At 43.5% G+C, this 14,206-nt stretch overlaps 1 protein-coding gene across 15 annotated transcripts in view; it reads left to right on the forward strand.

Annotated features, from left to right (window-relative positions):
• Shaker (potassium voltage-gated channel protein Shaker) overlaps positions 1 to 14,206 on the forward strand; it is a 185,314-nt gene that overhangs the window by 131,641 nt on the left and 39,467 nt on the right. Inside the window, exon 1 of one of the 15 annotated variants that reach the window (XM_072022415.1) lies at positions 7,035 to 7,406. The exons of the other annotated variants lie outside the window; for them this stretch is intronic. Coding sequence (XP_071878516.1) covers positions 7,402 to 7,406 — 5 coding nt within the window. The 5' untranslated portion in view covers positions 7,035 to 7,401. Of the gene's footprint in view, positions 1 to 7,034; positions 7,407 to 14,206 lie in introns of those variants that run through there. 15 annotated transcript variants of the gene reach the window in all.

Raw genomic sequence — 14,206 nt, forward strand, 5'->3', positions numbered from 1 at the left:
TTCTTACTGATCGGACACCCCCGACGAAACGCGATTCTGATCGTCGAACGTTGTTGTTCTTCTTTTTAGACTTTCACGTGTATTACATGAATCTTTGAAGCTCCGCATATTTTTTAAATTGTTCAAACTTACTAAAATGATATGTTTCTTACATATATATCTTTTTAAATATCCAATATGTTTCTTGTAAAACGAATTTTCTAAAAGAAGCAGGAAATTATTCCTGCGTGGAGGAATGCGTTAAATGTAACGCGATTATGATTGTTGAAGATTGTCATCCTTCTTTTCAAACTCTCACATATATTATATAAAACTTTGAAGTTCCGCATATTTTTTAAATTGCATATATTATACTTATTAAAATTATATGTTTCTTATATATATATATTTTTTAAAATCGCCAATATGTTTCTTCTAAAATGAATTTTCCAAAAGAAACAGAAGATTATTCTTACATGGAAAAATGCGTCGAATAAAACGCGAATCTCCAATATGTTTCTTCTAAAACGAATTTTCCAAAAGAAGCAGGAAATTATTCCTGCGTGGAAGAATGCGTCGAATAAAACGTGATTATGATCGTCGAAGGTTGTCATTTCCAAAAGAATTTTCCAAAAGAAGCAGAAAATTATTCCTGCTGGAAGGTTGCGTCGAATAAAACACGATATTGTCACTAGTTGCTTCGTAGCGCACATTGATCAAGATCTATCGAACCTGTCAGTTGCCTTAGCAAAAGAGGAACGACCAGCCGGAGGATTGTCCAACGACAAATTGGCAATTAGCATTTTCCAAGCGGTTGAAGACGCCAATTAAAATGCGACCTTGTTATTATCAGTTGCCACCCTCTTCACTCATCTCGAAGGAAAGTGGCACTTTCTCTTCTTTGGCAAGCACCTTTCACGAAACCTCTTCTCATCTGCTAAGCGTAACTGTCTACTGGAGAGGCAGAGGAAGCTGAAGTAGATTCGTAGTATCGTGATTTCATCACAGTATTGTAGTATCGCGAATTATACTACTTAATAATTAAATGATGGTTTATTTAAGAATATGGATTGATACAAATGTTGATTAAGCAGGAAACGATGGTTATTTAACATGAACTAATCGCAATAACGTACTATACTTTAGACAACTCAATAATTAATTTGCAACTCTCGTCACAACGGATTCAACGTTCACTCTCTCACGCGGACCATACGCTAGTGTCACGGAAAATAAAAAAAGGAAATCGAAGATGTAAATAAAAGATAAAAATAAAAAAAAACTAAAAAAGAAAATTTATTTCTTAACACTTGTTTTACACTAGCTACAATTTTTTTCTGAACTCTAGGCGCAACTTCTCAAGATTGAAACTCTTACAACTTGACTTTCGGCGGAATCCGATTCTTTTTCTTTGTCATCCCTCAATATCCCCACTATCCACGCGTTTGTTAGGCGTTCTCGAACATTCGGCGAAAGGACCGTTGGGATATCGAGGGTTCATTAGGCACTTCGCTTCGGCGACATAGATTGTCGCCGAGTGCCGCCACATCTTTATTTCCGTCATCAGCCCATCGGTTCCCAAGCGCGGCTTAATCCCCGATGCGGACTGAGATGTGGTTGATATTACAGTTACGTAGGCCTTTTTTCCACGAAACTCTTCAGCTAAAGGACATTGATGGGCCTGTCGGCACCCCGGCTCGCGACAATGCTTATGGTTTACCCGATATTTTTAGGCCTTTCTGCCCATGATACTACAGTATGTTCCGCTACAACGTGGCGGAAACACGTGCAAGAACCGCATGAACGAAAGTATCGGTTTGCTATTTTACACGACAAGAGATTGCCTTCTTCTTCGATATTATCGTCATATCGATTCTAATTACGCAATTAGATTGACATTAACTATAATCCACTTTCGTTCCACGTAAGATTAACGCCACAACCAAAGAGCTATCTTTACTCTCCGCATCTTCTTTCCCATTCGCTGATATTCTCACTGAATTTAAAAGATCGCTACGCAAAGATAAAGAAACGTAAAATCTGTGTATTTATAAACATGACGTGGCATCGGACGAAGCGAGCGTACAATTCGCCAGATCGTTTTCATCGCTTTGCGAAATTTACACGAGCGTGAACAAGCCCAGAGGAACGCGTAAATGGTAAAATACGAGCAGCGGTTGTAGACAGCTTGGCAACGTGGACGCACGATTCATGGTGATTCCCATGTGACTGGGCGTTCATCGATCCGGCTCGGAAATAGGCGAGTGACCTATAACGTGTGGATTTCAACCGGCTTAAAATATTCTGCGTCTATCTTTCTCTTCCTCTCTGTTATCGTCTTTTTCTATTTTCCTTTTTTCTATTCTCTTTCTTTCTTTCTTTCTTTTTGCTGACCATCGGTAAGATTCTCTCTGTTGGGAACTTGACATGTTTCACTGGAATTTCACGCATAGAGTTGACCCGGTCGACGCTAGTTTTCGAAGAAACGCGAAAGTACGCGTAGAAATGCGCTGCCTAGAACGCGATTATTCACGAGACCGTAGCTTCTTATTTCTTTTTTTTCTCTGACGTTGAAACGCTCTATCCAACGAGCATTAGGAAATACGAGCTTCGTAATTACGACGCAATTACTAGAATAAGCTAATAAGAGGCTAATAATAGCGGAGTAGTTGTAGGTAGAATTATCCGGAAATCTTGTTAAAAAAAAAAAAAAAACGCTTCATTGTTCCAAGAATAGCGATGGTTGCGAACGGGCGAGAAAAAAAAGGAGCGTGGTGCTCGGCAAACAACGATAATAATATTTCACGACGATTGCGCCGCGTGACTCGGCTACGTAGTCGACCAATAGTTTGTCCTATTAGCGAAGAAAATTGGATGTAACTGGCAGCAAGTGTAACGTTTGCGAAAGAAGCTTTTAGGAAACTCCATTAAGGTCCGGGTAATCCTGTGCTGCATGGAAATCCCGTAAAATGTCAGTCGGCCTCTCTGCCAACGCCTGTACGTAATCGATAATTCGAAACGATAAATATTCATCTGCGTGGATTGTTCGCAAAGGAGGAAAATGCGTTTGCCGTGCAAGATTGCGTGGGATCTGGTTCTCGACGCGGTAGAAAATTATCGTCCGCCTTTGATCTGAATTTCAATCGGGTTCTCTTTCAATGTAGTCGAAAGACAATTCAGACGATTTTCTTTCATTAAAATTCAATCGGTGGAAATTTCTGTCTTCTATTATTTCCAAGGTACTCTATTACGTAATAATTATCACAGCGAAATAGAATGGCAAAGAATGCGATGACAATACAGTGTAATGTTAAAAATATCTCTGGTAACTATGTTTAAACCTACCCACATTCTCAAAACCTAATTCTTCTCTACTGTAGAATTTTTCTTCAACTTGTAATTCAAGCTTGTTTTAATTCAAACTTATAATTCAATCTCAAACCTGATCATTACGATATTTCTATTAGCTTCGTATTTTCATGTACATAAATTAACAAATGAAATTTAGAAACAGATGTATTTTTATAGCTATAATTGTTACAGCATGTACTTTGCTTCGGTTCATTCTACATATTTCTATATTATTACGTCCAACTACAGTGTAATATTTCCTTGCAGTTTTCAATTTGTAGTTTTAAGAGTCATAAAACACGCGCAGTCCGGCGATTACATCTTTTGTTACCAAGTTAAATATGACGACAAACGTTTGGAACGCGCGATTAGCTTAATCCAAAAATCCGATTAGGTTTGCTCGGTTGATAAAACAAATAGATAAACAAGTAAATAATAATATTGCTATTATGACGATCGTTGAAACATCGCGTTGAAGTACGTGCATGATTTATATCGTGCGACGACGCTCGCAAACCAGCGAATAGAACACAGCATGGATCGATCCGAATGACAATTCACGACACCTTTTCCATGTGCGTGTGCACTGTGCACCCTGCGACTTCCGCGCCTTTTCCCACGAGCCTTTCTGTCTTCCTGGTTTCGCCTCGTTACGCCATATGCCGTGAATACGTGTCACGTATGAACGCGTGCATCGTTAACTCTTGCTGTCGTGCATGTGCGTACACCAACCACAGCATCGCGCAACAACAGGAACAAAGAAAGGAACTGGCGGAACTGTTCGGCTAATAAACCCATCGATCCTACGACCGTGTCGCTCTCCTTCTATTCCCGAGAGATCAACGTTCGAGTGTACGTACGCTGGTCGACGATCCGCGAGACGGATCTTCCTGTCGATGGAGTGGCGCACGAGGTGCATTGTGTCGACCCGTCAATTCAATTTGAATTTTTAGACTTACGGACGTGTAACATTGAGGAAAGACGAGATAACTTAGTCTGTTTTCTGTTGAAAAAAGTCTTACCAACTTTTCTTGTACTTTTATGTATTAGGAAAAGTTTCATTCGTTTTATGAGGAAATAATTTCATGAGAACATTTTTGTTTTATATTATTTTGTCGAATTACGTACGATCCATGTTGTTCTGTTGAAATAAACACCGCGACATTTCACAGACCTGGTTTCACGTTTGTATGAAGCTGCATTGTTGTAAAAAACAAGTTTGAGGAAGAAAGACGGTTTCCGGACAACCTAATTTGTTTTTATTTTATATATATATAAAAGTTGGTTTTTTTTTTTGTAGAAAATGTCGAAAGGAAGGTGCATTGTTGTAAAAAGCACGTTTGCGAAAGAAAGACACTTTCCGGAGAACCTAATACATTTGTCTTTTTTATACATAAAAGTTGAAGTTGTTTCATATAAAAGCTGAAGTTGTTTCTTGTAGAAAATGCCGAAAGGAATGTGCATTGTTGTAAAAAACACGTTTGCGAAAAAAAACATTTCCCGGACAACCTAATTTGTTTTTTTTTTTATACATAAAAATTGAAATTGTTTCTTGTAGAAAATTCCGAAAGGAATGTGCATTGTTGTAAAAAACACGTTTGCGAAAAAAGGACACTTCCCGGACAACCTAATTTATTTCCTTTTTTTATACATAAAAGTTGAAATTGTTTTTTGTAGAAAATTTCGAAAGGAAGTTGCATAGTTGGCGACCGTTATTTTTACGTTAGAAGAAAATTTCTAAATTTCGTTGGGATTTAGTGGAGAATGGTAGGATTATATTCATGGACCGATTTATTTCATCTGCAAGCGTAATAGGGCAGCCACACGTTACGGCCGTAAAAGGCGAAGACGCGGAGCCATATTAATTTAACGTTGCGTCATAAAACACGAACGTTCGACCAACATCCCTCGATGCAAATTTCATAAGCGCCACACGAACGTAGGGAAAAATAACGAGCCACTTAGGATTTTCGATTCTCTGCTTCATCGAAACGATTTCCATTCAATGGTGATCGAGCGGAATAGCTATTATCGAGGTATAGCGCGAACGACGTAAAATATCGCACGATCGATGCCTAAGATCTGCGAATCTCACTTTTCCATCCGACAACGAATAACCGAAATCCTTCGAAACGGTCGTCCGAGGAACACGAATTTTTCCCGAAAATGTTTCACGATCAGTCGCCTCTGTCGATCTAGCGATCGTGGAAAACGCGGTTGAAAGCGCATTCTCTTCGCCTATAGCGATGCTGTTTCCGTTCATCGAGATCGCATCCGCTTGTTTGTTCGTTTATCGAATTGCTGTTTGCTCGCGTCGATCAATCGACTGCTCTTTCGTCAAATTTTCTTCTATCCCGAATCTCTCGACATTTTTGTTCAAATGCTTTTTCCCATTTCAACCTGTGTATTTGAGATTTCCTGTATCTGGCGGAAAAGCTTCGCAAACACGTTCCTCTGTCGATCAAAGCAATCGTACGGTTGCTGCAGTTGTCGGCAAAATTTTTTCTTCTTTTTTATCTCACAATTCTCGATAGTTGCACGTCGCGGTGTTTAATCGAAGCTGACATTATTCGCGATTCCAGCATGGAAACAAGTTCGTTAAGCAAGATCACGAAATACGCTGAAAGAGAAGATTCGAGAGGGCAAATAATCTTCGGAGAAAAAATAAATGAGAAAACGCGTGCTCTTCTCTCGGAGATTCCAGAACAGAATAGTCATGTGGGACGCTAAACCCACTTCTCTTCTCTTTTCCTCCATCGTTCTTTGTCTTCCGCAATTTTCGTTTCTCCTTTCCTTTTTCAACTTCTATCTTCGTCGTTCCATTTGTACTGGTCGCTTTGGGTTCTTCAACGCTACACCAACAAGTCTAACTCCGATATCGTCGACGCCAGTTCCGAGTACTTTCTTTATCTGCAGCGTTAACCGTACAACGAACGAACAAGTTCGATGGGATCGCCAACTGAGAAAGATGAAAACTGCTTTCCGTGTGTCCAGTACCCTGGCGGTTTACAAATTTCCCAAGTTTCTGCTTAACCTAATTACAGCTACGACTATAAGTGTTACGGTCGTATTATCGGTTCACATTCCATGTATTTTAACCGTGACAGCAGCTTGGAAAGAAATTTCGATTGGCATAAATTCAGCACTGCATAGATTTTGCGCCAGGATCAACGTTCCAGCAACGCGGTTCAAGCGTTCCGATCTTTTTTCCGCGTTAGGCCAGTACGCGACCGAGTCCGCTTAACGAAACGTGTAAATATTGGGTTGGTAACTAAGTGATTGCGAACTTTGTCAATACCACCTAATGATAAAATCCGCAATCACTTAATTACCAACCCAATAGTACGCCTGATCATTCAGAAAGTATGGAACAATGTGTAGATGTTAGGTGACGAAGATAAGAAAGACGAATTCGATCGACAAAAGCGAGCACGTGCTAGCGAATCGGAATCGACGCAGTTGGCGCGCGATGAAGCGTAACCCTTTTTCCCGCATTGTATTTGGTCGCGTTTTAACTTGACCCTGAAAGGATTTCCGGTTTGGCGAAAATCGTGCTGGATGACGACTGGTCGACCTGCTTGGCAGGCCGACTGACATGCCGAAATATTTTCCGCCCTGCGCGTATGGTTGGTCGGGGTAGCGGTATGCATGTGCTCTCGGCAGTCGGCACAGGATCGCTTGACGCAATGGAGTCGATAAGGGTAGCGAGGATGCCGATGGCTGGCGCCATCTAATAATCTGCCCTGGCATTATCATCGCCCGACTCGACAGGGAAACTGCACGCCAGCGCGCCAGCTCGCAGGGCTGTGCAGGGTGCGATGCTTTGTTTACGCGAGTGAATTCCAATCCTTCGGCACTCGGACGATAGCGTCCGATTCTTCGCCAACGCGTCGCATTCCGCACGGCTGTGAGTCGGCTCTGCTCGGCTGGGCTCGGCTCGGCTCGGCAACCGACCAAAGACGCGGCCACTTGCCGCCGCTTCGTTACGGTTCAACGATTTAAAATGCTGTCAGAAAGGACCATGTGGATTTGCTGACGGATGTGGATGTGGTGTTGCCTGGTCGGAGTAAGATGGGGTGAGAAAGGAAGTAGATAGAACGGCGTTGATATCTTCGAACGCCAGCTACGCTTTCGGTGAGCTAACATTCGCGCGGAATCGCTTTGATAAACATCGAAAAGAGGAGAAACCAAAGAAAGAAAAGGGAACGGTGTTACGCGACGGCAAGATCGTCGTCACGTTACGGTTTGCAATCTGTGCAACCGATCGGTTTCAACCGATGCTTCCGCTTCGTCGGATGCTTTATCGAATGCTTTGCAACGTGTTTTCCCGTAAGCCACGTTGCTGTGAATTGATTGCGTGTTGCGTAACACCGCTAACTTTTCACTCGAATTGTCACGTGGCGCTAGAACGTCTGCATGCGTAGAGTATCGCGTCCGTTAGTCGCGATTTCCGTACGTCGCGACGTGACGCAATTGGAACGCGCGTTGAGATACCATTCGCTGAAGCTTTCCTCGTTCCTTCTTTCTTTGCAGGATTTGCACGATTATCGGACGACTCTAGCCGCATCGATCTTGCGAAAAATTCTCGTGTTCGTATCGCGAGCTTCTTATCTTCGAGACGAGTCTTTGAAAACGTTTCGATCGAAACGTAACAAATTTTCGAATCGACACTCGGCTAACACGTGAAACGCGAACCAATTAGCTGGCATGGTCGATTCACTTTCGTTTACTTCGATGCGTATCGCACGGCAACGAAGAATCAGAAGGTTTTCAGCTATCGTTAGTTTCGTTATCGAGTCGTGACTTTTCGATGAAATCTCCACGCGAGTAAAACGTTCGAAATCTCGAACGCTGACCGCTCGGATATTTCCTCTTGAAATCTGACTGGAAAAAATGGATTTCCGATCGTGCGCTTTCGATTATTACGGCGATTCTATTGGAAATCGTATGGACACGCGATTGGTTGCCTTAAACTCGGCAACTAGTTGGGTCACTGGGTTGAAGCTTAAATAGCTCGATGGATAATACTGCTTTACGTACGCTGTTGCGTACTCGGAGTAATCGGCTAAGGGATTCTCGAATCGAGAATCGACTTACACCTCCAAACAGATGACTAGTTTCCGCCTCGAACGAACTGTTTAACGCTCGAGCGCGTCCCACTTACCCTCTAACATCTTTGTTTCCTCGCTATTTCGCCCTGTTTTTTCTTTCCGCTTCCTGTATTTTCCCGAACGAGAACCAGACACCAGTGGAATTGAGCCGTTTAACCGAGCCGTTTATGGATCAAGAGAACTGGAACGGTTACTTTATAAGCTCGTTAAAGCGGCCAGAGGACGCGAACCGTTCCCGTGGGTAAGGTCAGTAATTCGATGCACGTCCACGTCACTCGTTTCCGCGTTTACGTGGCTACGCTTTCCCCTTATCGACGGAAATGAACGTGCCGCTTGTAATAACCGCGTTACACGAAGCCCCACCGACCATTTCCACCTCCGAACGCTTTCCACTTCGATTTTTCCTACGGAAACATCTCCAATTCCTTTTCCCTGTCAATCGTTTCCCCTTTCGGAAAGAATTTCCAGCGGACTCGCTACCGACACGACGTTTCGACAAATCGAATCCAAATCCGAAGATACGAGATCGGGTTATTCGCTGAAAGAAGAATTGCGTTCGGACAACTGCGCGTACATGGAAAATTATTATCACCTTTTCCCTTCGTTCTTTCGTTCATTAAAAACCAGAAACGAGAAACAGAAGTGGCGGTGAAAAAAGAATTTCTCAGCGATGTATCGACGTTGCTTGCCAGGTGACATAGAAGTCGCCGGGCATATCGACTGCAGTTGCGGGCTTGTTACTGGTAATTCGTCAGATCAGGGTCATTCTGGACGTTTCATTGATGCCTCGCGCTACATTCACGGGGTAACCAGAGTTAACCACTCCCATCGAGGCCATGAGAAGCAGGGAAGCTGACCTAGATAACTATGCTCACGACCCGATTCGCCCCATCTTCACCGAAGCCGGTGAATGGAACCGACATGACGCACACACCATACTGCTCTCTCCTTTCCTCCCCCTCTAACCATCACTCTGTCTCTGTCTCTCTTTTTCTCAATCCATAACCTTATTTCTTTTACGTAACCGGTCAGGACTCACGTAAGAGCATCGAAAACGCGGCCCTCTTACCCTTCCGCGATCTCCAATTCCTGTCGATCGCCGTATGTCCTTTACGTTTTACATTGCCAGCGATCATGTGTGTGTGTTATGTTTACTGCTGTATCTAATGACACACTGGTTTCGAGGTAATTACGCGTGAACGTCTTTGGCAGGTTAAAAACATACGAGGATAGCTAAGACGAGCGAGCGGAAGCGAGAGAGCAGCTTCAAAAGGGGAAGTTAAAAATTCCTGTTGAAAGTCGTATGGAGATTATGGGTTGATATTGGTCGAGCGAAAAATTAGTTTAACGCGTAGCTTGTCGATTTTCGCGTCGCGATTAACGATAATCGCGCCTCGTCCTCTGTCGTACGGTTACAATGCGAGTTATTCTCGGATCTCGTATCTTGCAACGTACGGCGAAAATATTGCGCCACCTATGAAATCCTCGGCCCATTAGATTTACGACTGTGTACGCTGCTGCAAGAAGACAAACGTGGAAACTGAGGTTGTCTAGAAAAATCGACAAGTACGTGACGGCGGATTCTCCGCGAGTATTTCTCCAAATTTTTTTTCCAATTACCGTAGACGGAAACGACAAAAAATTGCAAGACTTTTTTATCTTCTCTACCGATTTTTCGTTCAACACGGCAGGTTCGCTCGTGTCGTTAACGAGGAAAGTTTTACATCCTGCGGCGCGTCTGCTTCCATCGTTGCCATATCCTTCAGGATCGTAACAAATAAAAGGGTTTATTTCTAGTTTCGGGTGTTCTGCTGGCTGGATGTTTTTCTTCGGCATTAGCCTACGGACGTACACAATTGCCTGCTTTCTATTCAAATCAAAATTCTTCCATTTGCTCTCACAGAAGAGTTTCTCGAATGAAACAATCAAGTTTCTCAGACTAAAGAAATAGAAATAAAATTTCCGAAGCAATATGGATCCCGTGTCAACCATTTTTTTATCAACCGATAATAGACACGTTCTCCGCGATATTACGAACGTGCGATGCACAGCGACCGATTGCTCGACACAAGGTAATAGGAAACAGCGAATTGGCAAAAGTCAATTCGCGAGCTAACGCATGATTATCGACAAATGTAATTTGCGAGACGCGGCCAATAATAGATTTCCAATTCGCTAGCTAGCAGGTTTCCATTAGACGGGCTATGGGAGGCGGGCCAACATTAATTCGAGGAACAAATGGCGGTGGAAGGAGATCTCGGCACAGTCGCGAAAGTAAAAACGTCGAACGTGATGCAACGCTTTAAATTATTCCGTTTTCTCGACGATCATCTTTTTCCAAACCGCACCAAATCCAACAACTAGACGCTGTGATTTTTTTTCGAAACAATTGGTGCGATAAAATATTGACAAATTCAAAATGAGAAGAAACTGTATTTGACCATCGAAGATGTTTCCAGAGGAAACTATAGGGCGATCGTTTAAAAGTAACTGGTAATCGACAGAAGGAATCCTTAGCGAGTTGTTAAAGTTTTTAACAGGTTCTATCCCTCGATATCTCAACTCGTTTAATCTCTTGTTGCTCCGAATGTGGATCTTGCGGGCGTTCTCATGGTGAAAGAAGCACTTGGTAAGATCAATCACCGAGAGTACCCACTGGTACGCTTCCTATTGTCTTCTTTGACGCGAGGTCTCCTTGGTGGTAACGCTTTGTCACGATGAGTTTAATACCTCGGCCGCAAGACTCTCGCGTGGCGTAACCGGTGTGTATAGCGTCGCCAACATCCCCATCGGCACATGCACAAACTTTTTCGCTTTATCTGTCCATCCGCAGGATCGTGTCCTGTGTTTCAGCTGCGTGATCGCGTGTTTCTTTCCTACTCGATATCGTGGCGCTCGTTAACCTGCCTTACCGATCGCAACTTCGATCGAGGTAGCTTCGTCTCATTTTACGTTTACATCAGATTACCTTACGTTTTCTCTCAGCGAGGCTCACGCTTCTCGTAAGCTGTGCGTTTCGTTTATCGAATTTCAGTCGATTCGGTGGTAGCACGCGCTGCGATCGAGTTTCTCGAGGATCGATAATTTGTGGGCGGTTGGCAAAGTGGCGAGAATTCGTACAATCGTTGAATAAGCAGAAACTAGAAGATGAACATGTATAGAGGTTTTCGGTACGATCGGATGGCGACGATGCGGCTAATCGATGTATCGAAGATATTAGGAGACGGTGTGGCGGATAGGAACGTCGTGCATCAATTGGCCGAATTATTGCAGCGGCACAAAGAACGAATTTCGATATGAAAACTTGTGCGGTGTAATTGGAAATAGGGCGGCCAGGCTGCGGATACGAGCCGCGTCGTTGGCTTAGCTCCACGTCGCGTTGCGGTTGTATTTCGCTGGCCCATATACACAGATATTTATTGGCGTGTCTTAACTTTCGACTTGGAACTTCGCAGGATCGCGAGGGAAAACTTGCCTCGAATCGACTCGGCTGCAACTTTCATCACGAACCTACGAGAAAAGTCGCCTTTGTCGCGTAACTTTCCTTCCATCGGCCACGTTTTCTATGGGCTGCCGAGTTTCGTCGTGGCCACCAATTAGTCCGCTTCGTCTCTGCCTGCCCTCTAATTTCTCCACCGAAATCGTCCTATACAAGAGATTCGTTGTTAATACTTTACCGACCGCTAACGGTTCAACAGCATACGCACCTCAGGCGCAGATCTCCGTGGCGCCGGCTCTGTTTCGGTTTAGACTCTCCAATACGATTCTTTTCGTTCATCGCGAACGATAAGTTTTTCAAATTGGTATAAAACTGTGGGAGCTTACAAAGCAACGCAACTGACGCAAATGAACAAGGTACTTTAGTACTAATAAACAAATTGCTGCTTAAATAATGAGAAAGATTGTCGGCGACAAAAGGTCGATTAATAGGTTATCGATCGGTAAGCGTTGGCTACAAAATACCGATTAATCGGGTATCGGTCGGTAAAGTATTAATTTTTCTGCGTTGAATCCTACACAACGCGACGTGAAATTCGATCGATGTCTTCGATCGGTACATCGTCTCTCTTCGCGAGATCTTCCTTACGCTAACTGTCTTTCCATTTTTCTTCTCTGTCGCATCTTACTCGGCCACATTCGACTCGACTTTACCAACAGCTGCGTTTAATTTGGTGTTGCCGCGAGCGTTCATAAAGTTCATTAATTAGCTGAAATCGCGGATGATTAACGTTTAAAACACACTTTAGCTGGAAGTAATTAGAAGGTTTAAAGTTTAACGTTAAAAGTTGACGCAGTCTCGTGTTGCGCGTAGCTTGTGCTCCACGCTAGAACTCGAGCTGCTTTCCAGCCACGCTTCGATCTTATCGTGTCTTTTATCATAGTAATTGTAGCGTCGTATCCGGTCGCGAAACGAAGCTGCTTCCAGTGCCCCCGCCCCCAAACAAACAGGATACACCCACTCGGAAATATTTGCCTGGCCGAATTATTGTCTGATTTTTGTAACGCGAAACTCTAATCAATCTATTCGCAGTTACGCAAAACGACCGTTTCCGAGTGGAAGCCCGAATTAGATCGGTTTGTCCAACGATCTGACTAACTGTCGTAACGCACGCGACGGAACTCGGATAAACTTTTGCGCGCGGTTCTTTTCCTTCCAGAAATACGTAACGAACAACGTCCACCTCATAGAAATCTTTGTATCTCTGAAAATGGCAAGACGTGGAGTCTATGGTATCGTTTGAACGTATTTGCAGAGGTCAGGATGTTGCAGAAGAATCGTGGAATGAAGCATACAAGCATAGTGCAAGAAGTTTCGGAGATCATTTTATTACGACGATGAAACTCCCTTCTTGGACCATCTTTGCCATTTTTTCTTCGCTCTTTCCTTTCGTCCCTTTTTCACTCTGTGATCCTCGGTCCAATCGCCATGGCGAAAGTTTCAAACGTATAATTTCAAATTCGGGGCAAGGTCGTGGTATTATATTTATTTTTAAATATCAAATGTGCGTGATGAATTGGTCGGCGAATTGAAGTAGCGCAGATCTGTACAAGGTGTGCCGCCAGACACGAGGCAAGTAGCAAGGTCCATGTGTAGGGTCCGATCTGGATAGAGAAAGAAGCTCGGACCGAGGAAGTGGTCGACCTGAATTTCAACGAAACTTTGCCAATTTGTAAGGGAGGCGCCCAAGGTACCGATAAACTCTTTAATTCGGCTGTTTCTCCCGCTTCTTCGCTCGTTTGCAGCGGACTGGCTGCTCGATATCTCGGACCTTCGATCATCGAGAACGCCCGAGGACGAAAGAATCGAAAAATTAGAATTTACGAAACTTGGCATCTCGTTAAGAGGTTTCAGAAACCTTCAGTTTATTCGTATTTTGCATGGGTTGTTTCTTTCGGAAGGTTGCTGCTCTATTACGTTCGTTATCTCGCTCCGAGGTTGGCTTGAAACTCTACCTCGATTCCGAGTATAGCAAATTTCTTCGTACGAGTCTCACAGGACGAAGGAAGAAAAGAGCGGAAGATGGAAATGCGCGCGATGATTCAGTCGGAGAAACGCTACGCTTCGCGTAAGTAGTAGAGTACCGTCCATGGTCCGGCACACGCTACTGCAACATGCACTGACCTTGGCTTTATGGTGGTCGAGCATGCTGTCGGTAGATGGATCAGCTGACGGGACATGGTGGAAAAGGAGGAAGAAGGAGCTTACCAATGGTAAGGTAGAAAGTGTGTGGAAAGGAAAGCAGAAGAAAAAGGTGAAAAAACGA

The sequence above is a fragment of the Bombus fervidus genome, chromosome 2, assembly GCF_041682495.2.
Source record: "Bombus fervidus isolate BK054 chromosome 2, iyBomFerv1, whole genome shotgun sequence".
Taxonomy (NCBI): Eukaryota; Metazoa; Arthropoda; class Insecta; order Hymenoptera; family Apidae; genus Bombus; species Bombus fervidus.